This window comes from Salmo trutta, chromosome 35 (genome assembly GCF_901001165.1).
Source record: "Salmo trutta chromosome 35, fSalTru1.1, whole genome shotgun sequence".
NCBI classification, from domain to species: domain Eukaryota; kingdom Metazoa; phylum Chordata; class Actinopteri; order Salmoniformes; family Salmonidae; genus Salmo; species Salmo trutta.
Window position 1 is genome coordinate 21,501,977 of NC_042991.1, and position 27,994 is coordinate 21,529,970.

Consider the following 27,994-nt stretch of genomic DNA (forward strand, 5'->3'; position numbering starts at 1 on the left):
CTGGTCTGGTCGCAGCCAATGAGCAGGTGGTGTTTGGGTGCGATGAATAGAGAGTGAAGAGAGGGTTTTTCTCCCTCCTACACCATGTGATGACGGCCAGACTGACTATAACACTGGAGCGATGGTTTTTAGTCACTTTCAACAGCAACAAAACGGCAACAGCATCACTGACGTAAAGCAACCACAAAAAGAACCGGAGCAGCACCGCGCTCAGAACAACGGGACTTTGACTTGGTCATCCAATATTGGGAACAAACACACAGAATGGAAATAGACAGCATACTGAATGGAGTGAGGATGTCGACGGAATATGTCGCCTTGAGTCTTTGACTGTAATTTCTAGCAGTCGGGCACAGCATCTTTCTGATTCTGAATTGCAATGCATTCGGTAAGGAGAGTTATGACAGGAGTTGCTGCAGGGTGCCGCATTGCCTGACCGCTTGCAGGTAGCATAGTGTAATGCTTTTATGGTAATTGTAATGTTAGGTTATTTTGGGTGGGGATGGATGATAACGGTTGTCTCACAATTGTGTGTTTAGGCTTCCAACATAGCCACGTTAGAGATGCAATCGGTGACTGAACATAGGCTATTCATAGACCTAATTGGGAAGTCAGCAACAGCCAGTATTGCGACTGATTTGAGAGCTATAAATGTCAACGTATGAAAAGAAAGTTGGAAACAGAAGTCAAACGTTAGCTAGGTACAGGTGGAAACATAATGGCGCTGTCCAAAAAGTGAATGCAGCCTATGTTGCACCTTCTATCACAGGCCTACTCAGGAGGACCCAGGACGATATCTGAAGTCAGGCTTTGATTTTAGGGAACTGATTGAGAGGGTCCAATAGGCATATACGTGACGCATTCATTGTTGGAGGTTTAGGCTCCATCGACGGTAATATTTTACCTACCATTCAATATTGGCCGTGGAAGCAAGGACGATGGCTCACTTGCAAGCGGGCTTGTCTCCAGAAACCCTGGAGAAAGCCAAGGTGGAGTTAAAGGAGAACCCCGACACTCTACATCAGGACATTCAGGAGGTGAGGGACATGATCATCACCCGCCCAGACATTGGCTTTCTTAGGACAGAAGATGCTTTCATCCTGCGCTTTCTCCGAGCGCGGAAATTTAATCATTTCGAGTCGTTTCGCCTCTTGGCCCAGTATTTCGAATATCGTCAGCAAAATCTGGACATGTTTAAAAACCTCAAAGCAACCGACCCGGGAATCAAGCAAGCTCTCAAAGACGGATTTCCGGGGGTGCTGACCAACTTGGACAGATATGGCAGGAAAATACTGATTCTCTTTGCTGCTAACTGGGACCAGAGCAGGTAATGTCCGTCTGATATTTGGGAGCTGTCCTTTCAGAACTACTGTAACGACTTTCCCACAAATTTGTGGCATTGGCTTTGTTATAGCCTATTCTCACGAATTTATCCGAAACATAAATTGAACTATTAACCAAAAGGCAAGCCCTGTCAGTGTCTCATTGATGTAGGCCAGGGAATGGGCATAGACTGGGCTGTATAGGTCAGTAAAAATGCTATTACCCCACTAGTGAATGAAGAATGTAAGTGTTGAACCAGATACAATCAAATTAAGTTTCACCACATTACTTTAGAGATTTGAGTATGTGATTTCTTTTACTTTTAGGGGCCCACTCATGTGATCTCCATAGTCACAATGAAAACACATTAGTAATTTCACACAATAGCAGGATGTGATAAACACACAAAAGGCCATCAGGAGTGCCTATTAACTTAATAACAGCACTCATACAAGTCAAGTCGTCTCTGCAATCTGAATCTCTGTGTATTACTCTCCTGAATGAAAAGGTTAAAGAGTCACATTATGTATTTACTGCCAAACAAGGGTATGCTGGTTACATTTCATTTTTACAGTTAACTATTTAACTGGGATTACAGTACTAGAATAGTCTCCTAATGCTTTTGCTCTCCTCTATAGGTATACATTTGTGGATATACTGCGATCTATTCTGTTGTCGCTGGAGTCCATGATAGAAGATCCAGAGCTACAGGTGAATGGATTTGTCCTGATCATCGACTGGAGCAACTTCACGTTCAAGCAAGCCTCCAAACTAACACCGAGTATGCTGAGACTGGCCATAGAAGGTCTACAGGTAATAGTCTCAACATTCTTATAAACCTTCTCTTTGCTGGGCTCCACATCACTCGGATTAAGTTCTTAGCTACTTTTGACACTAAACTCCATTTACTGAGATTACTCAGATGACTCCTAATTTAGAGGGGTTTGCTACATTTACTCATTTAATCAAGCCTAAAACAATAAAGGTCTTTGGTGATTTTGAGTACACCAGACACTTGTCAGTCTTGCAGTGTGGAAGTGCAGATCTTTGTTGTTGTCATGGTCGGTTATAGAAATATAGCACTACTGCTACTAGTTTATATGGGGGGAACATTAGCGACAACTTTCTTATCATTCTCTTGGTAATGTGACAAACTGTTATAATGTAAAAGCACATCCACTCAATAATCACTCCTCTGTACTCTCAGAAATGACTTTACAATCAAAGACTTGCATAAGAAATTAATGACGACATTTCCATTTTGATTTCTGAGCCTATGATTGCAATCTTCAGCAGGTGATGCAGAGACTCAAATTTGAACAATATTCCTTTGACCCTGTTCAATATTTTCTAATGGAATACAGAAGACAAGGTCTCTGTCCAAGTGCATACTTTGGGAGGTGGCCAACCAAATGATAAATATGATGTGTAGCCTAATAACAAAATGCATACAGCAATTGCGAATTACATTTTTGTCATTTAGCAGACACTCTTATCCAGAACGACTTATAGGAGCAATTAGGGTTAAGTGCCAAGCTCATAGGCATAGAATGATTTTTCACATCCTCGGCTCTGGGATTCGAACCAGCAACCTTTTGTTTATTGGCTCAATGCTCTTAACCGCTAGGCTATCTGCCAACCAATTCCTCTGTAGTCCATCATTCAAATTTCAATGTATGGAAAGTTAAGATAGACTAGTTTTATAGCTGTGTAGCCATGTAATATGTAGCCATGTAGAGCGTAGGCTGTTATCACCAGAAATGTTCCTTGACTGAATATCAATGGAGGACCATGATGAGGCCATTGCACATTCCACTGCCTCTCCAGACACAGATTAGACTGTGAATAATTGATCACTGCTATTAGTATCTCAGCCTCCCAATGTGCCGCTACCAAATCATGCGGGAACACTGTTGTCATCCTTTGAATGGAAAATAAAATAAAACCCAACAGAAACATTGTACTAACTAATGGAATCAGCCACATAATCAACAGTTACTGGCTAAATGTTTCTCCCTGTCTGAGTCGGAGACGAAAAGCTCCAACTGAAACCCATTTCAATCTGAGCAGGTTTATATCTACACTACATAATATATGTTCATCAGCTCTACAATAGTAGATACTTCATAAGGTATATATGCTATTTATTATATGGTATGGTATCTTCAACTATTGATTTTCCACCTCAAGACACAAAATGTGTTGTCCAGTGCCTGACCCTTCTACTCATAATGCTTCTCTCCAGTGTAATGGATAGTGGTGACATCCTATCTGTGAGCCCGCTTGACACTGAACACTGAGAGCATCTCAGGGTGTTGTGGCCCTCTGGTGGGTTGTGTAATGACATTGAAGGGCTCGTGTGTGCCAGCCCGCCTCATGATTCACTATGACTGTCATGAAGGGCCTGAGCTGCTAAAGAAATCACACACAAAGAAAAGCACATTCAAGACATCAACATTAGGTTTTCATCCTCAGCTGAGGTTAACACTCGTTGCCTCTATGGGTATTGATTTTTGAAATTGCCAAGACGTCAAGATGTTGTTCTTTTTTGTTGTGAAGGACATGTTATAGTTAATGATTTATCCATATTACATACCATTTGTACTTGCATCAGGTGCAGCTCACTGTTTGCTGCCCACCAGTGTGTTTGTGTGTGTCTTCCGGATCTCAGTTCAGCTTCTTTATCATTTCCTGTCAGTACATTTGTTAATGCACGTGGGTGGTGTGTTCAGAATAACATGATGAAATTCAACATTACTGACAACAATTACATTTTTTTTTAACACTTCCACTGGCAACAATGAAAACACTCTGCTTACAGAATTTGAAAGAGATTATGGAAGATTCTGAAGCTTAACAGAAAAATGAAAATGAACCAAAAATCTGAACATACCCCATAAGGATGTTTCAAAATGCATCTCCAACTGTGTCTGCTAAAAAACTAAATTGTAATTGTCAATGTGTGATAATTTTCCTATTCCCAAACTGACAGTCACATTTATTGTTGTTGGAATAGCTAATACACAGAGCACAGCTCTAGTACAGATTTTATTGCGTATTGCAAAACAAAGAGAAAGAAATCACTCTCTCTCTCTCTCTCTCTCTCTCTCTCTCTCTCTCTCTCTCTCTCTCTCTCTCTCTCTCTCTCTCTCTCTCTCTCTGTCTGTCTGTCTGTCTGTCTGTCTGTCTGTCTGTCTGTCTGTCTGTCTGTCTGTCTGTCTGTCTGTCTGTCTGTCTGTCTGTCTGTCTGTCTGTCTGTCTGTCTGTCTGTCTGTCTGTCTGTCTGTCTGTCTGTCTGTCTGTCTGTCTGTCTTAGCCATGCCTTTTGTCCCTATAAGTCTAGAGAATAACCTGTGTTCGGCAGCCAATCACAAAAGACCAGTCTTCCCCATCCCATCCCACAAGTTTCCGTGGCAACCTGTCCAACCGCCATGCTATGTACTCTCCAGATGGACTGTGCTGCTAGATGAGAGAAACACACTTCTGCCATTCTCTCTCAGAGTGGGTGATGATGTGTGCATTGTTTCTGTGGGTTTAAGACAGATTGGGGGACAAATGTTTTACATTAACATAATTCTGCAGATGTAGGGCTGTAGTCAGTCCCTCTCTCCATATGGTCTGCTTCTCCATAATTATGTAATTTGGTGCAATGGTGTTAATTCACATCTTAAAAGGTGACAGCTTAAAATCCATTTAGCCAGGCTCAATCAATTAGTTATATATGATCAATAAATTATATATGAGTGCAACACATTTTCAAATGCTCTTACATTTTTAAATTTGAGCCATTTAGCAGACGCTCTTATACAGAGCAACTTACAAGAGCAATTAGGGTTAAGCTCCTTGCTCAAGGGCACATCGACAGATTTTCACCTTGTCGGCTCGGATTTGCACCAGCGACCTTTCGGTTACTGGCACAATGCTCTTAACCGCTAGGCTACCTGCCACCAAATCTTCATCACTATTATTAATGATAGTAGGAAATTGTCAGTGAAATAATTGGAACTGCAAGAGGTTCATACTTGGAGCTATTTTTAGAGCGCATTTTTTTGAGCACTATAAAGTATTCATATTGCATTGTCATTTTTTTCTAAGTGTATTGTGGTGAAAACTACATTTTGTTCATTCACAAATGAATGTGTTTTTCCCCCTGCGTATGGCTAATAGACTTAATTCAGTAGCAGCAGATAATGCCGTGCTGTGCTTTGAGGACAGTGGCTGCAGCTATACAGTATATGATGTTCTGTCTGAGGCTTGGGAGAAGGAAAGTCTACTTTTGTGAAGAGGTGTAGTATAAATATGATTTATGGCTTTATCCTTTAGAATTAAAGTGCTAGATAGTTTGATGGAATAGTTATTTTTTTGCTGTGTGTTAACTTGAGCTTTGCCTGAGCTTGGTGTGCCCTTGAGAGTGGTTCAATTGATTGAAAGCTGTTGTCTCTGTCTGTGTTTTTTCCCTTTGTTATCTAACATCTAATCCCTGAGATTGTATATCTATTAGATGCCCAGTCAGTTTCTCACCCATCAATACTCTTCTACATACTGTAGCTACACATTGTATATACACTACATGACCAAAAGTATGTGAACACCTGCTCGTCAAACATCTCACGCCAAAATCATCTGCATTAGTGTGGAGTTGGTCCCCCCTTTGTTGCTACAACAGCCACCACTCTTCTGTGAAGTCTTTACACTAGATGTTAGAACATTGCTGCTGGGACTTGCTTCCATTCAGCCACAAGAGCATTAGTAAGGTTGGACATTGATGTTTGGCGATTGGGCCTGGGTTGCAGTCGCCATTCCAATTCATCCCAAAGGTGTTCGATGGGGTTGAAGTCAGGGCCAGTCAAGTTATTCCACACCGATTTTGACAAACCATTTTTTTATGGACCTCGCTTTATGCACGGGGGCATTTTCAATGCTGAAACAGGAAAGGGCCTTCCCCAAACTTGTCACAAAGTTAGAAGCACAGAATCATCTAGAATGTCATTATATGCTTTGCGTTAAGATTTCCCTCCTCTGGAACTAAGGGGCCTAGTCCTCCACCAAACTTTACAGTTGGCACTATGCATCCGGGCAGTTAGCGTTCTCCTGGCTTACCGTCGGACTGCAAGACGGTGAAGTGTGATTCATCACTCCAAAGAACACGTTTCCACTGCTCCAGAGTCCAATTGTGGCGAGCTTTACACCACTCCAGCCAACGCTTGGCATTGCATATGGGGATCTTAGGCTTGTGTGCGGCTGCTCGGACATGGAAACCCATTTCATGAAGCTCCCTATGAAGAGTTATTGACGTTGCTTCCAGAGGCAGTTTGGAACTCGGTAGTGAGTGTTGCAACCGAGAACAGCCGATTTTTACGGGATACGCGCTCCAGCACTCGGCGGTCCCGTTCTGTGAGCTTGTGGGGCCTAGCACTTTGCGGCTGAGCCGTTGTTTCTTCTACACATTTCCACTTCACAATAACAGCACTTACAGTTGACTGGGGCAGCTTTATCAGGGCAGAAATTTGACGAACTGACTTATTGGAAAGGTGGCATCCTATGAAGGCTCTTCAGTAAGGCCATTCTACTGCCAATGTTTGTCTATGGAGATTGCATGGCGGTGTACTCGATTTATACACCTGTGAGCAACGGTGTGGCTGAAATAGCCGGATCACTAATTTGAAGGGGTGTCCACATACTTTTGTATATATAGTGTATGTGTCAGGGTTAGGGTCAATTCAGGATGTACATTGAAATTCCAATTCCAATGATCCTCAATGATTTTCAGTGGGGAAAAATGTGAATTTTCGTTTACTTTCTGAATTGACGGGAATGGAACTGGAATTGACCCCAACCTCGTTATGTAGTAATGCAGGGAGAAAACCCTATTCCCAGACAGATACTTCTTACAATCCACTGAGCAAAACATTTTGGTCAGTATTCTTAGTCAACTCAGTGTTACTGTATTGTTTGGATGCAAACTATGATTATTGCATAGATAATGATGTCATTATAAATAAAGTGGATAAAATAGCCCTTGAGCTTTGAAGGGATTATACAGTGTTTTTCTTTTTCTACTTGTGGTGAAAACTCCACAAGTAGAAAAGAACACTGATCAGATCCTAATGCCATTCTATTTATAACTTAATGAGCTATGATATATTCCCATCAATTGCATGTTTTATTAAGCCCACCCACAGGATGGATGAATTGAAAGCAGCAAACCACTCGACATGGTTCTCTAAGCTTGCCGATAACGCAGTGGATTTGCTCCATTGTATTCAAATTGTATTTATGAATTTAGTCCTAAACTAGAACCTTTTCAATGTGTTTATCACCAAAGTATACCCAAAAGCTGTGAAATAGGGATTTGACCTTCCCTCAGTTGTGTCTGGACTTTTATCAAGGGCAAGTCTGTATAATATTTATAGATTCGACCTGTTAACACATTTCGAGTGATTCAGAAGAACAGAGCCTTTCCTCAATGAGAGGTCAGGGATTATGCTGTGCTGTGCTCAATAGTGCAGTATGCACATGTAACAAGTTCAACCAAAGTGCTCAATCCATCTCTCTGTCTGACTGGGAGTCTCCCATCTGAATGTTCAGCTCTTCAGGCAGGTGCAGATAAAGTGTCTCCTGTGGTGCCTACGTTATTGACGTGACCTATCGTTTGTGACTGTCTCTCTTCTCTCTCCTTTCTCCTCTCTTTATTTCCATGGCTACGTATTAACCCAGGGTCTGTCTCTTCAAAGAAAGCAGAGAATGTTCAATGGCTTTATGTCATTTTCAGTTTTCACTTAATGTAGCTCTCAATCAAAGCCTTCCCCAGATAGCCTACTACAGAGTGCTGTGGGCCTGTTTATATTGTAGTCTGCTGTTAAAGTAGTGCATATGAAGAGGCCTGATTCCAGTAAAGGCATAGCCGTGGGAAGAAGTGGTGCTGAGGGTGCTGCAGCACCCCCTGAAAAATCATAATAATAAAATATATATATATAAATGGGGGAAAAAATATTCAAATCCACAAAAGTGGGCCTTTAACTTCTATGGGCTACGTGGGACGCTAGCGTTCAAAATGTCATAATTCAACTTTCTCAAACATACAACTATTTTACACCATTTTAAAGATACACTTCTCCTTGATGTAAACACATTGTCCGATTTCAAAAAGGCTTTACAGCGAAAGCAAAACATTAGATTATGTTAGGAGAGTACATAGACAAAAATAATCACACAGCCATTTTCCAAGCAAGGACATGTGTCAAAAAGCCCCAAAACAAAGCTAAATGAAGCACTAACCTTTGACGATCTTCATCAGATGACACTCCTAGGACATTATGTTACACAATACATGTATGTTTTGTTCGATAAAGTTCATATTTATATCCAAAAACAGCATTTTACATTGGCGCGTGATGTTCAGAAAATGTATTCCCACCAAAACCTCCGGTGAATGTGCACATCAATTTACAAAAATACTCATCATAAACGTTGACAAAATATATAACAATAATTTCAAGAATTATAGATAGACTACTCCTGGATGCAACCGCTGTGTCAGATTTTAAAATAGCTTTACGGAGAAAGCACATTTTTCAATATTCTGAGTACATAGCTCGCCATCACAGAAAGCTATACAGACACCCGCCAAGTTCGGGGCAACCTAAACTCAGAATTAGTATTATAAATATGCTCTTACCTTTGCTGATCTTTGTCAGAATGCACTCCCAGGACTGCTACTTCCACAATAAATGTTGTTTTTGTTTGAAATAATCCATATTTATGTCCAAATACCTCTGTTTTGTTTGTGTGTTCAGAGCACTATCCGAAGGCATAACGCGCGAGCGCGGTACCAGAGACGAAAAGTCAAAATGTTCCATTACCGTACTTAGAAGCATGTCAAACGCTGTTTAAAATCAATCTTTATGGTATTTTTAACGTAAAATTGCGATAATATTCCAACCGGACAATAGCGTATTCATTCAAGAAGAAAAAGAAGGAACGGCGCACTCGTGGGATCGAGCATATCCAATCCCTTTGTTGCCAGGCAGTCCACTCAGTAACTGAGCTCCTATTATCTGCCCAGTGACAGAAGAATGCTGAAACAACTTTCTGAAGTCTTTTGACAGCCAGTGGAAGCCTTAGGAAGTGCAACGTAACCCCACAGATACTGTAGTTTTGAAAGGGACTAGAAAGAAGAACTACAATTCTCAGATCCTCCACTTCCTGGTTGACTTTTTCTCAGGTTTTGGCCTGCCATATGAGTTCTGTTATACTCACAGACACCATTCAAACAGTTTTAGAAACTTCAGAGTGTTTTCTATCCAAATCTTCTAATAATGCATATTAATATGCATATTCTAGTTTCTGGGCCAGAGTAGTAACCTGTTTAAATTGGGTACGTTTTTCATCGGGCCGTGAAAATACTGCCCCCTAGCCCAGACAGGTTAATAGTGCTGTAATAGCGGACCAATATAGCGTCTGTTGCATGGGCCAAAATGTTTTTAAGCGCCCTCTCTCTTGAAAATAAATAATAATAAAACGCAACATCCTCACCCCCAAACTACTTCCAGTGGCTGTAAGTAAAGGGATATAACAAAGTAGCATCTTCACTTCAGGTTACATTTTCTTTTTGAAAAGGACTCCACTAAATTTATGTTTTCTTTTTTCATTTTCACAGCAGGATTAATTCACTCCATCCTTTATCAATGACTCCTGAAAAGAGCAGAGCTGAATTTAGAGAGCTTGTCAAGCCAATCTGTCACAACTTCCACCGAAGTCGGTCCCTCTCCTTGTTCGGGCAACGTTCGGCAGTCGACGTCACCGGTCTTCTAGCCATTGCCTCTCCACCTTTCATTTTCCATTTGTTTTGTCTTGTTTTCCCGCACACCTGGTTCGCATTCCCTCATCAGACTAAATGTATATTACCCTCTGTTTCCCCCATGTCTGTGTGTGGAATTGTTCGTTACGCTACAGGCTGGCTTGCGCTAGGCTTGTTTCAAACCTAGGTTTTTTGTTTTGTTTTGTTTAATCCGGTTCATGTTACTGTGGTTATGCTTTGTGCTGCCTTGCCTGTGCTTTTGGGCCAGGGTGTATATTAAAGTTCTCCTATTATCACCCATCTCTGCTCTCCTGCGCCTGACTTCCCGGCAACCAGTCACTCACCCCGTTACACAATCCTATGAAAAGAAAAATGAATCCAGGAAAAGATGGGCTCATCAGCTTTACAAAAAATAATGTGAAAACATGAGAGCCGCATTCCAGAATTTTCAACATCAACAGTAGTGGAAAAAGCACAGATTGACAATTCAAATAATCAGATTTACATATTATAGGCTATAACTTTTAGTACACCATCTCATCTCTTGGGTTTGCATGCATATACCCATTTGTCATGTTTACGAATCAGTTGCCAAATTCATTCCAGACCATGAAGCTCAAATTCAAATGAGATTCATTCAAAATGGGGATAGTGCATTCACTGTTGCAATCGGGCTAATCAGCATTTTCTGGTTGACAAATCAAATGTCATCAGTGTATACCATTGAATCCTTGTGGAACAACACATTCTGGGATTTTGCCAGTATGTGTTCATCAGTGTTCACTAAGGGGTTTGACAACTTGGCTTTATAGGCTTCTATTGCCATCAGTGCCTCTCTGCAATGCAAGGAAAGTCTCATCAGCAATCTCTGCCTTGTTAGGTGGGCTGCCCTTGAATTTCTGCCCTAGTTTCTTGCTTTTGTTGCTTGGGAAAATCTGTGAGGTAACATCAGGCAACCTATATGCCTTCAACAACAAGTACATCAGGAGGCTAAACTGTGACATAACAGTCACCAAGAGATAAGACAATATATATATGTCTGGTTATTAACTAATACATCTAAACAGAAGCTAATAAATCAATTGAAATGATCTTGTGATAAAAGATCTTTGGAGCCCTGCAAAATGGCCCACGTATGCCCACGTCCATCTGTTCATGTTCCATGTTGCTGGCTTCTGATGATGCTTGGATGTCATTTGCCTTTTTATTTGCTCACAGTTAAAGATGCACTATGCAGAAATCGCTCCGGCATTTCCTGGTTGCTAAAATTCTTATAGTTCGCCTAATTTCAATTTATGTAACAAAACAATTAAGTATAGTGTAGAGAATCATTGTACCATCTAAACCGCTGTGAAATGTATTTTCCATAACCCGAAATGTTGTATTTTCAGCTGTTTGAAGCTGGTGTACAAAACAGAAAGTAAAAGACACAAAAATGAAACTTAAGAACGGGTAGCATAGAAATAGCACACAGATCTACCGCTTCTTAGACTTGCTTTCAATGAGAATGACAGATGTATAACACACATTTCTATGTGAATTTGGTCTGGTCACCCAAAAAGTTACATATTGCAGCTTTAAGCTTCATGCTCTCTCAATTATGGAAGTTTTCCTCTCCAAATGAAACTGCAGCAGAAGTAGCTTGTAGCTAGAATACATCAAAGAGGGCAGCAGTGGTTTTTCTATTCTTCCCCTTTCCTTCCTCCAACATCGCACTAGAGGTACAGACCAACAACAACCAGAGGAGGAAGACGAAGTCTCCATCCTGCATTCTATTTTGTGTTTCTTAAACATTCAGTGTACAAAACATTAAGAACAGCTGTTATTTCCATGACATAGACTGACCAGGTAAATCAAATCAAATGTTATTTGTCACCTGTGCTGAATACAGGTGTAGACCTTACAGTGAAATGCTTACTTGCAAGTCCTTAACCAACAATGCAGTTTTAAGAAAATTCAAAAAAAAAGTATGAGATAAGAATATCAAATAATTAAAGAGCAGCAGTAAATAACAATAGCGAGGCTATATACAGGGGGTACCAGTACAGAGTTAACGTGCAGGGGCACCGGTGTTGTACTGTTTTCTTCCAGGTGAAAGCTATGATCTCTTCTTGGTGTTACTTGTTAAATTCCCTTCAATCAGTGTAGATCAAGGGGAGGAGACAGGATAAAGAAGGTTTTTTAAACTTTGAGACATGGATATGTGCCATTCAGAGGGTGAATGGGCAAGACAAAAAAATGTAAGTGCCTTTGAACGGGGGTATGGTAGTAGGTGTCAGGCGCACCGGTTTGTTTCATGAACTGCAACGCTGCTGAGTTTTTCACACTCAACAGTTTCCCGTGTGTATCAAGAATGGTCCACCACCCAAAGGACATCCAGCCAACTGTGGGAAGCTTTGGAGTGAACATGGGCCAGCATCCCTGTGGAACACATTCAACACACTGTAGAGTCCATGCCCCGAAGAATTGAGGCTATTCTGAGGGCAAAAGGAAGGTGTTAGGAGGTGTTCCTAATGTTTGGTATACTCAGTGTATAATGCAGATGGCGCCTTCATCCTAGTCAAAGCTGTCGGATGTATCACTCTCCCTGTCCACTATCAGCTGTGCCTTATGATGTTGTGCCAGAAAACAGTCTCAACCTGTGAGCAGCTCTACTGGTGCCAGACGCTGGACCTCCCAGTGTCCTTGCAGCCAGGCCAAGGGATGCTAACCCAGCTGTCCAGCATCACCATGGCAACAGCGGCTGTCCTTCCTGAGATAGACAGAGCCCTTAAAGCTCAGTTCTGTCATCTTCACCATCAAAGCATATGGCTCTTTTCTCTCTCAGTCCAGGAAGGGCAGAGCAAACACATGCTAGCCCCACTGAGGAGAATGAGGAGTATCCTAAACATACGATAAACTGATCCCTGGGATGTAAAGGGATTAAGGTGTATGGATCCTTCTGTTTGGCTTCTACGCCTAGACGTGCACATGAAGCCATTAGTGCCATGTTTTAAAAATGAACAGCTATCTGGTTATCCTCAAACTACGCATAGCCAAGAGACAAGATCTATCTCACACTGCAAGGATACCCTCTGTCACTTCAACTTTTTGTCTGAAAGTGTGATAGAGAGAATTAGTGTTGTGAGTTGATTACCATGCTTAGTAGAGGTATACGTCCCGCTGGGTATATAGGTATAGCACAGCTTGTGTTAATGAAGAATTCCCAGCATTGGTTCTCTGAGCTGGGAGGAAAAAACTCACAGTCGTCTGTGATCTTAAATGTCTAGCCTGATGAATATGGATTAAAAACTGAGACAGATTTAATAAGAGGGAAACCCTACTGAAAAAAACATAATAGCCTAATTTTCAAGCTGGTCCACGCTGGGCTATGTTGTCCATGCAGGTCCGATTGCTGGTCAAGATGGTCTGACCAGCATGGTCTAGCTGGTTAGGTTGGCCAACAAGCTGGTCAAGCTGGCGATGCTGGTGAACAGCTCATGCTGGTATGCCGGTGATTCTGGTATGCAGGTGACCAGCTCATGCTGATGTGCTGGTGATGGTGGTATGCTGGTGACCAAGCTGGTCCATGCTGGTCTATGCTAGTCCAGCATGGTCTAGCTTGTGAAGCTAGTCTGCAAAACCATGCCCATCATTATCATATTTCCCAGCATGCTCTATTGCAGTTTGATTTTTGGAATTGTTTGTTTCAATATCAGTATTTTTGCATGTACTTGATTGATTAATCGATTAAATTATCTTATGCTACACAAAGATAAATAACATTTTCTAAACTAATCCAATCTGTTAGTTGCAGTTATTGCACCTGTTACTGAAATGGTTGTTCCAGTTTAGGTGGTTTACAGTGCATTTGGAAATTATTCAGACCTCTTGACCTTTTCCACATTTTCTTGCAATACAGCCTTATTCTAAAATGGATGAAATTACTTTTTTCCCTCATCAATCGGCACGCATTACCCCAAAATGACAAAGCGAAAACAGGTTTTTAGACAATTTAGCAAATGTATTTTTTTTAATACCCTATTTAATACCCTATAAGTACTCAGACCTTTTACTGTGGGACTCGAAATTGAGCTCAGGTGCATCCTGTTTTCATTGATCATCCTTGAGATGTTTATACAACTTCATTGGAGTCCACCTGGGGTAAATTCAATTGATTGGACATGCTAAAATGTCCAATGACCTGTTTTTGCTTTGTCATTATGGGGTATTGTGTGTATATTGATGAGGGAAAAAAACTATTGAATACATTTTAAAATAAGGCTGTAACTTAGCATCCCTTGGGGCAGCAGGTAGCCTAGCGGTTGGAGTGTTGGACTTGTAACTGAAAGGTTGCATTATCGAATCCCTGAGCTGACAAGGTAAAAATCTGTCGTTCTGCCCCCGAACAAGGCGGTTAACCCACTGTTCCTAGGCCGTCATTGAAAATAAGAATTTGTTCTTAACTGACTTGCCTAGTTAAATAAAGGTACAATCTAATAAATAACAACATTTGGAAAAATTCAAGGTGTCTGAATACTTTCCGAATGCGCTGTAGGTAGTGTCATTTATTAATATTTCTAACCCTGGCAGTCATTCTGAATTCTGATTTTAGGTGAATGAAAGTTCCATTTGTTGGTTATCCCCAATCTGTCTGGATTCCAATAGGAATTAAACATTACTTTGCAAGCCAGCATAATGTGACATGATGCTGGTTATGCTGGTCACTAGTGTCCAAAACACAGTGAAGGCTGGTCAGCAGCAAAACACAGCAAAAGGCTGATCACCAGCAAAAACTAAGCAAAGACACCAGCAAAAAAACAGTGAAGAGACCAGCAAAAACCAAGCGAATGCACCAGCAAAAAAACAGCGAAGGCACCAGCAGAAACACAGCGCAAGGCTGATGACCAGAAAAAACACAGCAAAGGCTGATCACCAGCAAAAACACAGCGAAGGCTGGAAGGCTGGAGACCAGCATGACCAGCCTACAGTATGCTGGTCTATGCAGTTTATTTTCAGCAGGGAAGCTACAGTGAGCTAGCAACACCATTGTCAACTACCTCCATTAGCTAATTCAATTAATACAGGTAGCCATTACACCAGTCTTAAACTTCAGTAAAGTCTGCAGAACAGATGGGAACCACACTTACACATGAAACTGAGGCTTTACCAACATGTTAAATGTTGTGAGACTATTGTGTATTTTCAGTTTTCCTGGTGATTGTCCTCCCACGGGTTTGACTGTAGCTGTGATGTTGCTCTGCTGCGGTGCCAGTGTGAGCTGACTTTACCCCAGACTGTGTCACTAGATTACAGGGTGCACTCTGGATGTTCCTCCTGCGTCCTCCTCACAAACAATCCCCTAAATCATCAGATTGCTCCTTTACATGAACTTCTCCCCAGGGACACAGTTCTGCTGCTCGTCAGCAAACCCTGTTATATCAGTGTATATTCTCAGAATACTCCCTGTGTCCAAATTATAACAGACCATTATGATAATAATGTTCAACCTACAGTGCCTTTGGAAAGTATTCAGAACCCTTGACTTTTTCCACATTTTGTTACGTTACAGCCTTATTCTAAAATGGATGAAACATTTTTTTTCAGCAATCTAGACGCAATATCCCATAATGACAAAGTGAAAACAGGTTTTTAGAATTATTTGCAAATGTATTCAAAATAAAAACAGAAATACATTATTTACATAAGTATTCAGACCGTTTGCTATGAGACTCGAAATTGAGCACATGTGCATCCTGTTTCCATTGATCATCCTTTCGATGTTTCTACAACTTGATTGGGGTCCACCTGTGATCATTTCAATTGATTGGACATGATTTGGAGAGGCACACACCTGTCTAAATAAGGCACCACAGTTGACAGTGCATGTCAGAGCAAAAACTAAGCCATGATGTTGAAGGAATTGTCTGTATAGCTCTGAGACAGGATTGTGTCAAGGCACAGATCTGGGGAAGAGTACCAAATCATTTCTGCAGCATCGAAGTTCCCCAAGAACACAGTGGCCTCCATCATTCTTAAATGGAAGAAGTTTGGAACCACCAAGACTCATCCTAGAGCTGGCCGCCCGGCCAAACTGAGCAAAAGGGGAAAAGGGCCTTGGTCAGGGAGGTGACCAAGAACCCAATGGTCACTCTGACAGAGCAGAATGTGAGATACTCCACAAATACATGTTTGTAGCTTCATACCTTAGAGGACTTGAGGCTTGAATCACTGCCCAAGTTGCTTCAACAAATCAAATCAAATGTATTTATATAGCCCTTCTTACATCAGCTGATATCTCAAAGTGCGGTACAGAAACCCAGCCTAAAACCCCAAACAGCAAGCATTGCAGGTGTAGAAGCACGGTGGCTAGGAAAAACTCCCTAGGAAGGCCAAAACCTAGGAAGAAACCTAGAGAGGAACCAGGCTATGAGGGGTGGCCAGTCCACTTCTGGCTGTGCCAGGTGGAGATTATAACAGAACATGGCCAAGATGTTCAAATGTTCATAAATGACCAGCATGGTCAAATAATAATAATCACAGTAGTTGTCGAGGGTGCAACAAGTCAGCACCTCAAGAGTAAATGTCAGTTGGCTTTTCATAGCCGATCATTGAGAGTATCTCTACCGCTCCTGCTGTCTCTAGAGAGTTGAAAACAGCAGGTCTGGGACAGGTAGCACGTCCGGTGGACAGGTCAGGGTTCCATAGCCGCGGGCAGAACAGTTGAAACTGGAGCAGCAGCACGGCCAGGTGGACTGGGGACAGCAAGGAGTCATCATGCCAGGTAGTCCTGAGGCATGGTCCTAGGGCTCAGTTCCTCCGAGAGAGAGAAAGAAAGAGAGAAAGAGAGAATTAGAGAGAGCATACTTAAATTCACACAGGACACCGGATAAGACAGGAGAAATACTCCAGATATAACAGACTGACCCTAGCCCCCGACACATAAACTACTGCAGCATAAATACTGGAGGCTGAGACAGGAGGGGTCAGGAGACACTGTGGCCCCATCCGATGATACCCCCGGACAGGGCCAAACAGGCAGGATATAACCCCACCCACTTTGCCGAAGCACAGCCCCCACACCACTAGAGGGATTTCTTCAATCACCAACTTACCATCCTGAGACAAGGCCGAGTATAGCCCACAAAGATCTCACCATGGCACAACCCAAGGGGGGGCGCCAACCCAGACAGGAAGACCACGTCAGTGCCTCAACACACTCAAGTGACGCACCCCTCCTAGGGACGGCATGGAAGAACACCAATAAGCCAGTGACTCAGCCCCTGTAATAGGGTTAGAGGCAGAGAATCCCAGTGGAGAGAGGGGAACCGGCCAGGCAGAGACAGCAAGGGCGGTTCGTTGCTCCAGAGCCTTTCCGTTCACCTTCACACTTTTGGGCCAGACTACACTCAATCATAGGACCTATTGAAGAGATGAGTCTTCAGTAAAGACTTAAAGGTTGAGACCGAGTCTGCGTCTCTCACATGGGTAGGCAGACCATTCCATAAAAATGGAGCTCTATAGGAGAAAGCCCTGCCTCCAGCTGTTTGCTTAGAAATTCTAGGGACAATTAGGAGCCCTGCGTCTTGTGACCGTAGCGTACGTGTAGGTATGTACGGCAGGACCAAATCGGAAAGATAGGTAGGAGCAAGCCCATGTAATGCTTTATAGGTTAGCAATAAAACCTTGAAATCAGCCCTTGCCTTAACAGGAAGCCAGTGTAGGGAGGCTAGCACTGGAGTAATATGATCCATTTTTTTGCTTCTAGTCAGGATTCTAGCAGCCGTATTTAGCACTAACTGAAGTTTATTTAGTGTACTTAGTAAAAGGTCTGAATTCTTATGTCTTTTTTAAAATATAGATTTGCTAAAATTTCTAAAAACCTGTTTTTGCTTTGTCATTATGGGGTATTGTGTGTAGACTGGTGAGAGGAAAAAACTATTTAATCAATTTTAGAATAAGCCTGTAATGTAACAAAATGTGAAAAAAGTCAAGGGATCTGGATACTTTCCAAATGCACTGTATGTCTCAAACCTGCATGGTAATGTAACAGCACGGAAAAAGCCAATATAAGTGCAATATTGTAACATAAATGGACTGGGTCATTTTCAATGAGCAACATTAACATGAAGCCAATAATGCCAATATGCAAACCCATCAAGATAAATCTGTAACGTTGGACAAGGAAATGAAAAAGAACAGAATTACCTTCTATTTACATTCTACAAAACAATGTTCAAATCCACTCTCATTAGCCAACATACCCTCCTCATAATGTAGTTTGAATAGAATAAAACAATATATACTCTTAGCGAAAACACAGCAAAAGTGGATTACCATACCAACAGGTAGAATAGTGAGTGTATTTGTGTTTTTTATTGCCCACAGGACAGCTTTCCTGCCAGGTTCGGAGGAATCCACTTTGTGAACCAGCCGTGGTACATCCACGCCCTGTACACTGTCATACGGCCCTTTCTGAAGGATAAGACAAGAAAAAGGGTAAGATGGGAGGATGTTGTTGACTGAACATTCTGAAAAATCACTTTGACAGAGACCAACAAGTCAACTGTGTTGCTGTAACCAATGAATGTCAGGTCATTCTATTGAACATACAGCATCGGTTATTATACTTTCTGAATAGCTGCTGTCATAAGCATTGTTCAGGTCAGGACATTTGCTTTTCAAAAGGGCAAATCTATCCACTCCAACAAACTGTAGACTTTTATAACGTGCTCTTATACAGTATATACTCATTATCTATCTGTGTCAATGTGTGTTGTTGTTTTGCCCAGTGCTTGACTTGGAGTAAAACAGTATTGTTTACAATTAGGTGGAGAAGCTCCACAATACTTTTGAGCTATTATTCTATAAGAGGAACATGATCTAAAGTGGTAGAATGTTCGAGGTGCCGGTACTCAGCTCCGGTGAGCTCCCGCACAAGTCAACCGCTGGTTTTGTCCATCCCTCTCTAGATCTTCATGCATGGGAACAACCTGAACAGCCTTCACCAGCTCATGCACCCTGAGATCCTGCCCTCTGAGCTGGGTGGGATGATGCCCCCCTACGATATGGGCACCTGGGCCCGCACCCTCCTGGACCACGCCTATGATGAGGAGACTGAGTACTGCCCCGAGTCCTACTCCCTGTCTGTCAAAGACCTGGAGAAAGACCTGTCTCCCAAAACCATGAAGAGGTCAGTCTAGACTCTGGACAGTCATGTTATTCACGTGTGTCAATGTGATAGATTGTGTATTGTGTGTCTTCATACGAGATAAAGGTGGAGGTGTCTTCTAAGAAAGCGATATGTTAGTCTGTCAGATATGTCATAACTGATGTATTGTTTCCATTTATAAACTGGATGGTTCCAGCCCTGAATGCTGATTGGCTAAAAGCTGTGGTATATTTAAGAAATAATGCCTGTGGGGGTGTGGTATATGGCCAATATACCACGACTAAGGGTTGTTTTCTTAAGAACGACGCAACGCGGGGTGCCTGGACACAGCCGTTAGCCGTGGTATATTGGCCGTGTATCCCAAACCCCTGAGGTGCCTTATTGTTATTATAAACTGTTTACCAACGTAATTAGAGCAGTAAAAATAAGTGTTTCGTCATACCCGTGGTATACGGTAAAAATACGTGTTTTGTCATACCCGTGGTAAATATGGGTACCCATATATATATATATGACAAAACACTTATTTTTACCGTGATATACCATGGCTGTCAGCCAATCAGCATTCAGGGTTCGAACAACCCAGTTTATAATAGACCATATTCCACTGGTATGACAAAAAAATACTATTTACTGGTCTAATTTCGTTGGTAACCAGTTTATGTGTTGTGTCATGCATAAGAACAGACCTTAGCCGTGTAATATTGGCCATATACCATACCCCCTCAGGTCTTATTGCTTAAATATATCATAAAGTATATGGTTCATGTAATAACCACAGAAATAGGGCAGATATGGAATATACTGTACGTAGGGCTTCCTAGAGCTAGAAGAGTAAATAGGGCTTCCTAGAGCTAGAAGAGTAAGTAGGGCTTCCTAGAGCTAGAAGAGTAAGTAGGGCTTCCTAGAGCTAGAAGAGTAAGTAGGGCTTCCTAGAGCTAGAAGAGTAAGTAGGGCTTCCTAGAGCTAGAAGAGTAAGTAGGGCTTCCTAGAGCTAGAAGAGTAAGTAGGGCTTCCTAGAGCTAGAAGAGTAAGTAGGGCTTCCTAGAGCTAGAAGGGTAAGTAGGGCTTCCTAGAGCTAGAAGAGTAAGTAGGGCTTCCTAGAGCTAGAAGAGTAAGTAGGGCTTCCTAGAGCTAGAAGAGTAAGTAGGGCTTCCTAGAGCTAGAAGAGTAAGTAGGGCTTCCTAGAGCTAGAAGAGTAAGTAGGGCTTCCTAGAGCTAGAAGAGTAAGTAGGGCTTCCTAGAGCTAGAAGGGTAAGTAGGGCTTCCTAGAGCTAGAAGAGTAAGTAGGGCTTCCTAGAGCTAGAAGAGTAAGTAGGGCTTCCTAGAGCTAGAAGAGTAAGTAGGGCTTCCTAGAGCTAGAAGAGTAAGTAGGGCTTCCTAGAGCTAGAAGAGTAAGTAGGGCTTCCTAGAGCTAGAAGAGTAAGTAGGGCTTCCTAGAGCTAGAAGAGTAAGTAGGGCTTCCTAGAGCTAGAAGAGTAAGTAGGGCTTCCTAGAGCTAGAAGAGTAAGTAGGGCTTCCTAGAGCTAGAAGAGTAAGTAGGGCTTCCTAGAGCTAGAAAATCAATGGAAAACACATCCTACAGTAAGAACAATCCTTCATTAAATTGCACTACACGTGTAGTTCGGTGGAAATTATCCAACCATTATGTAGAAATTATGTTGAATATAATAATAAATTACATTTATCAATCTGACTCCATTATTCTGTGAATAAATGCAACATGCTCTGTATGTCTCTGGAGGAATCTAGTCAAGGTAGCGAGCCTTACATCTCCTCTCAGTATGACTATAATGATCATGTGTCTAACTTGCAACATTATGCAATTATTAAGAGACTAGATACAAAGAGCTAATCCTGGCAACCAATGTTCAAGCATTAATTTATTCAGACAAGCAGATCAGAGATGTCAAGGTGTTACCCAAACATGTAGTGTAAATAACAACTACAAATAGACCTACTAAATGATGAACGTGTAGTCAAATAATTACTCTGTAAAACGAGGAATGTATTTACTCAATTCAGCTAATATAATTTATTAGTCACAAAATAATTAACGCTCAAACAATTACAGTGTACATGAAATTCATGATCCATTGCAGACTAGCACAGTAAATTACTACAACCAATAGGATAAGACTTAACGTGGTTACACGTCTTCAGTTCAGAATAATCTCTAATCTAATCAACTCAATTTAAATTATTGGAGCGCACCCCTGTGTCACTCCCTCTTTGAACTACCCGCTGTCCGACGAATAAAATAACAGTTTCCCAGTGTCACGGTGCTGATAAGAGACGGACCAAGGCGCAGCATTTGTTGAGTTCCACATATTTATTTAAAGTGAAACTTCTTCAACCAAAACAATAAACAAGCAACACAGCGTGACTACGTGGTGTAACAAGCACCACCATAAACAAACAATTTCCCACCAAGCAGGTGGGAACACGGAACCCTTAAGTATGATACCCAATTAGAGACAACATATGGTATCAAAATTCATAGCTCTTAACGATCTCTCGAACAATCCAAACATGACAATTTAATTCACACTGTAGCATTCATTTCGCCAATTTCACATTTTCATCTAATTTCACTCCAAAGGTGTCTGTGCTCTCAGAGTTCTGTGGGAACGTACACCCCCCCCCCCCTCAAATGTGCGGACTCCGGCCGCAAAACCTGAAACCAAATGGGGAGGGTAGGGGGGGTGACTAGTGTCGGTGGCGGCTCTGGTGCGGGTCGTAGCCCCCGCCCAGACCCCGGATCCGGCCATAGCACCGGGCTGAACGCCGTGCCTGGACTGGGCACCGGCGCAGAGGAAGGCTCCGGCCTTGGAGCGGTACTGGACGCCGTGCCTGGACTGGGCACCGGCGCAGAGGAAGTCTCCTGCCATGGAGTGGGACTGGATGCCGTGCCTGGACTGGGCAGCAGCGCAGAGGAAGGCTCTGGCCATGGAGCTGGACTGGACGTTGTGCCTGGACTGGGCACCGGCGCAGAAGAAGGCTCCGGCCATGGCACCAGCGCAGGAAGCTCCGGGCCGTGAACCGTCACTGGAGGCTCCAGACCATTGACCGTCACTGGAAGCTCCGGACCGTTGACCGTCACTGGAGGCTCCGGACCGTTGACCGTCACTGGAAGCTCTGGGCTGTAAACCGTCACTGGAGGTTCTGGGCTGTAGAGGCGCACTGGAGGCCTAGTGCGGGGAGCAGGCACAGGATGTACCGGGCTGGGGAGGCACACTGGAGGCCTGGTGCATGGAGCTGGCACAGGTGGCACCGGACTGGTGACACGCATTTCAGGGCGAGTGCGGAGAGCAGGCACAGGACGTACTGGGCTGAGGAGGCGCACTGGAGGCCTGGTGGGTGGAGCCGGCACAGGACGTACCGGGCTGGGGAGGCGCACTGGAGGCCTGGTGTGTGGAGCCGGCACAGGTGGCACCGGACTGGTGACAGCACTTCAGGGCGAGTGCGAGGAGCTGGCACGGGACGTACCGGACTGGGGAGGCGCACTGGAGACCTAGTGCATGGAGCCGGTACAGGTGGCACCGGACTGGTGACAGCACTTCAGGGCGTGTGCGAGGAGCTGGCACAGGATGTACCGGACTGGGGAGGCGCACTGGAGGCCTGGTGCGTGGAGCTGGCACAGGTGGTACCGGACTGGTGACACGCACTTCAGGGAGGGTGTGGGGAGCTGGCACAGGACGTAGCGGACTGGGAAGGCGCACTGGAGGCCTGGTGCTTGGAGCCAGCGCAGGTGGCATCGGACTGTTGACACGCACTTCAGGAAGGGTGCGGGGACCTGGCACAGGACTCACCAGACTGCTAACAGGCTCTTCAGGTCGGATGCCGTGCAGAACACACCTACATAACATTTCTCTCATCTCTCTCTCTCCCAACTTCTCCATCGCCTCCCTGACGGTCTCTGGCTCTTCAGGGCGAGTGCGGGGAGCTGGCACAGATGGCACCGGACTGGTGTCACGCTCTTCAGCACGCCTGCGCTGCAGCATACTCCTTGCCAAAGTCATTCTCCGATATCCCTCTTCACACTGCTCGATCGACTCCCAGGCGGGCTCTGGCTCTCTCCTTGGCTCGGCCAACCACCACATGTGCCCCCGACGTTTCTGTGGCCCCCGACGTCATCGCTGTCCTTCCTGCGTCTTCTGCGACTCCCGCCAAGGAAGGGTCTCATGTCCTCCCATGATCTCCTCCCATGTCCAAAACTCCTTTACCTCATGAACACGCTGCTTGGTCCTCTTTTGGTGGGATATTCTGTCACGGTGCTGATAAGAGATTGACCAAGGCGCAGCGTTTGTTGAGTTCCACATATGTATTTAAAGTGAAACTTCTTTAACCAAAACAATAAACAAGCAACACAACGTGACGTAACAAGCACCACCACAAACAAACAATATCCCACCAGGCAGGTGGGAACAGGGAACCCTTAAGTATGATCCCCAATTAGAGACAACGAACATCAGCTGCCTCTAATTGGGAACCATACAAAGAGCACCAACATAGAAATGGAAAGACTAGAACACCCCCCTAGTCACGCTCTGACCTAAACACCATAGAGATCCAAGGGATCTCGTGACACCCAGTAACAATAATTCCATAGCACTTACAGTACAATAAAACATATGGTATCAAAATTCATAGCTCTTAACGATCTCTCGAACAATCCAAACATGACAATTTAATTCACACTGTAGCATTCATTTAGCCGATTTCACATTTTCATCTAATTTCACATCTCCAAAGATGTCTGTGCTCTCAGAGTTCTGTGGGAACGTCCCTCCCCGCAGAAAACACAGATAAAGTGTTGTTGACCACTGTGATAGCCCACAGATGGTCATTCATCCAAACAATGTCATAAATCGTGATTGAGTCATCACGCTGGGCCTCGGCGCCTTCAAGTCGCCAGTCCTGAGTATCACCTTCTCTCTTTCTTCCACTACACACTGTAGTGCAGAGCACAAAGATCCATATGCTTGTTTGTGTGTGTGGTGTATTAATGCCCTCTCACTGGCATAATTTAGTTGGATTGCTCTGAGAGATAAGCACTGAAAATTGTATACTTGGAGATTATCTTATTTATTCACTATTCAAAATGCTAAACATTGTTCTGTGTGTTTCATTCAGGTGAGTAGTTTAGGAAATCCTCCTTGACATATACACTACTCGTCAAAAGTTTTAGAACACCTTCTCATTCAAGGGTTTTTCTTTATTTTGACTATTTTTTACTTTATAGAATAATTGTGAATACATCAAAACTATGAAATAACACATATGGAATCATGTAGTAACCAAAAAAGTGTTATACAATATATTTCATATTTGAGATTGTTCAAAGTAGCCTCCCTTTGCCTTGATGATAGCTTTGCACACTCTTGGCATTCTCTCAACCAGCTGCATGAGGTAGTCACCTGGAATGCATTTCAAATGACAGTTGTGCCTTCTTAAAAGTACATTTGTGGAATTTCTTTAATTCTTTATGCGTTTGAGCGAATCAGTTGTGTTGTGACAAGGTAGGGGGGTATACAGAAGATAGCCCTATTTGGTAGCCCTAAGACTAAGTCCGTATTATGGCAAGAACAGCTCAAATAAGCAAAGAGAAAGGACAGTCCATCATTACTTTAAGACATGAAGTTCAGTCAATTTGGAACATTTCAAGCGTTACGATGAAACTGGCTCTCATGAGGACCGCCTCAGGAATGGAAGACCCAGAGGTACCTTTTCTTCAGAGGACAAGTTCATTAGAGTTACCAGCCTCAGAAATTGCAGCCCAAATAAACGCTTCACTGAGTTCAAGTAACACACGATGTAGACACATCGTCTGTTCAGAGGAGACTGTGTGAATCAGGCCTTCATGGTCGAAATGCTGCAAAGAAACCACTACTAAAGGACACCAATAATAAGAAGATACTTGCTTGGGCCAAGAAACATGAGCAATGGTCATTAGACCGGTTTAAATTTGTCCTTTTGGTCTGGTCCAAATTGGAGATTTTTGGTTCCAACTGCCGTGTCTTTGTGAGACGCTGTGTGGGTGAACAGATGATCTCCGCATGTGTGGTTCCCACTGTGAAGCATGGAGAATGTGGTGTTATGGTGTGGGGGTGTTGGCTGGTGACACTGTCTGTGATTTATTTAGAATTCAAGGCACACTTAACCAGCATGGCTATCACAGCATTCTGCAGTGATACGCCATCCCATCTGGTTTGGGCTTAGTGGGAATATCATTTGTTTTTCAACAGGACCCAATGACCCACCACACCTCCAGGCTGTGTAAGGGCTGTTTTACAAAGAAAGAGAGTGATGGAGTGCTGCATCAGATGACCTGGCCTCCACAATCCCCCGACCTCAAACCCAATCGAGATGGTTTGGGATGAGTTGGACGGCAGAGTGAAGGAAAAGTAGCCAACAAGTGCTCAGCATATGTGGGAACTCATTCAAGACTGTTAGAAAAGCATTCTAGGTGAAGCTGGTTGAGAGAATGCCAAGCGTGTGCAAAGCTGTCATTAAGGCAAAAGTTGGCTATTTGAAGAATCTCAAATATAAAATATATTTTTATTTGTTTAACACTTTTTTGGTTACTACATGATTCCATATGTGTTATTTCATAGTTTTGATGTCTTCACTATTATTCTACAAAGTAGAAAATAGTCCAAATAAAGAAAAACCCTTGAATGAGTAGGTGTTGTAAAACTTTTGACCGGTAGTGTATCTTTTTTTGACAGTCTATTGTCTCAGTGAGTTTTTTCAGGGCTGTGTCTCTTACGACTTACTGGGTCGTGAAATGAGCATTAGACAAAAAAAATGAATATGATGCACTGATCTGCACTCAATTGACGGAGCTCTGACTTCTTCTGAGTGCGCTAGCTACTGTAGCAATCTTCTGGAGCATGAACAGAAGTGATGGACTTTTACCTTCGGCAATAAGCTCAGTTCCACTCCTGCTGCCTTACAAAACCCTCTGACTAAACCTGTACAGACATATGACTGTCATGAAGGCCTTCTTGCCTTGGGGAAATTGGCCACTCTAATGTCCTTTTTTTGAGAGCCATCTCAATTTGTCAAGTGTGTTTGTGTGTTTATGTGTGTGCATGCATGCATCTATGTGTGTGTGTGTGTGTGTGTGTGCCTACCTGAAAGGAAATACATGCACTTCCCCGTTCATAGCACAGAATCTTTAGTTAAAACATGTTTGGATTCAGCAGATTTGAATCAGTAAAATTCATTCTCATTGACATTTCTGTTTACCAAGACAGTAGACCGACACAGCAGGCAAAGCAATGAGAGATACAGCACAGTATGGGATTTTCATAAAGGACATAAAAGCATTTAATAACGTCTTTATTCCTATTGTTAAGCACTCTGTTGCCCTGCACTGCCCTGTATCTGTGACAGAGGAGCATTTGATTGGTGTATCATAGCATCCAGGCCAGGGTCCTAATGTATGGTGAACTAAAGGCTGTAATCACCAGCAGCCATATGATCTGAAGTGACTTCTTTAGTCAGGGCTATTATCTCCCCACTGTACACTGCCATTCATACACTCCACAAAGTTCAAGCAAACATTACCTCATCAACTACTTGATTAAAATAACAAAATTGTATATGAGTCACTGTTAGAGAAGTATATGTTTTGTATGATGAGCCACTGTGTCATGGGCACCCCATAATGACGAAGCCATACTGTACTGTGTGACTATGATGTCTGTGAGTGGAGACAGATCTGTTTTACTTTACTGCTGCAGTAATTACATAGCTCCCCGCTAGCAGCAGTAGCTGTATGACCTAAATGTTAACCTCACTGAGGCTGACGTGATTGAGTTCTACTATTCATTCCAATGGTCATTTAGCCCCTGTGTTAATACTGTACATTCATACATTTTATTTTGTTTTGGGGTGTTTTTTTTGTCACAGGTGAATGAAGCTCTGGTTGTTGACTTAGTTATCATCATCAGTCATATGAATCTTTATCTGTCACGGTAGACACAGGAGACCAACCTGTCCCAGATTTCTGCATGATGAATGATAGCTCCCGTTCCCCAAAGCAGCTTAGGCTTTTATTAGAGAAATATATCAAAAATAGGTCAGATCAGTGTCTGAGTGTGACATTTTGTGATCAACTTTTCGGGCTCATGTACTAGACAAGATAACACCATTTATTTTTCTAGGAGAAGATCATTTTTATTGATGGTTTTGTGTGCTTGTGCGTGTGCTTGTGCATGTGTGTGCATTTGTGTGTTTGCATGTAACCCAAGGCCTCTTCTGAAACAATTGATGCGGAGAGATTTTGGGATGCATTTATGAAACCCATCGTATATGACCCATCGTCTATGACCCCCATGTGTGCTACCTGCTCTGCAGGATGCAAGGGGGCTCTGGGGCTCACACCTTTTCATCCCCTCCTTTGTACTTGAGTAGGTGAGAAGTCATCAGTGATAATGCTTCACTGAGCACAGGCCTCTCTGATGCTAGTCATCTTTTATTTATATCCACAGGTCCCAGTCGGTGGTGGAGCCCGGAGTTCTTAAACGGCCAGAAAAAGTGAAGAGCGAGGAGGAGAACATGCAGCCACTGCTCTCGCTGGACTAATGTACAGTCTGACACAACACAAGCAGCCTAGAAAACATTGACCCACAGACAGACAGACAGACAGACAGACAGACAGACAGACAGACAGACAGACAGACAGACAGACAGACAGACAGACAGACAGA

At 43.0% G+C, this 27,994-nt stretch overlaps 1 protein-coding gene across 1 annotated transcript; it reads left to right on the plus strand.

Annotated features, from left to right (window-relative positions):
• The first annotated feature begins 22 nt into the window (after positions 1–22).
• LOC115174857 (clavesin-2) lies at positions 23–27,985 on the plus strand. The gene is made up of 5 exons (XM_029733800.1): positions 23–1,327; positions 1,962–2,136; positions 18,491–18,601; positions 19,075–19,295; positions 27,776–27,985. Exons 1-5 carry the CDS (start codon positions 939–941, stop codon positions 27,867–27,869), a joined length of 990 nt encoding a protein of 329 aa, XP_029589660.1. The 5' UTR covers positions 23–938; the 3' UTR covers positions 27,870–27,985.
• The last annotated feature ends 9 nt before the right edge of the window (positions 27,986–27,994 follow it).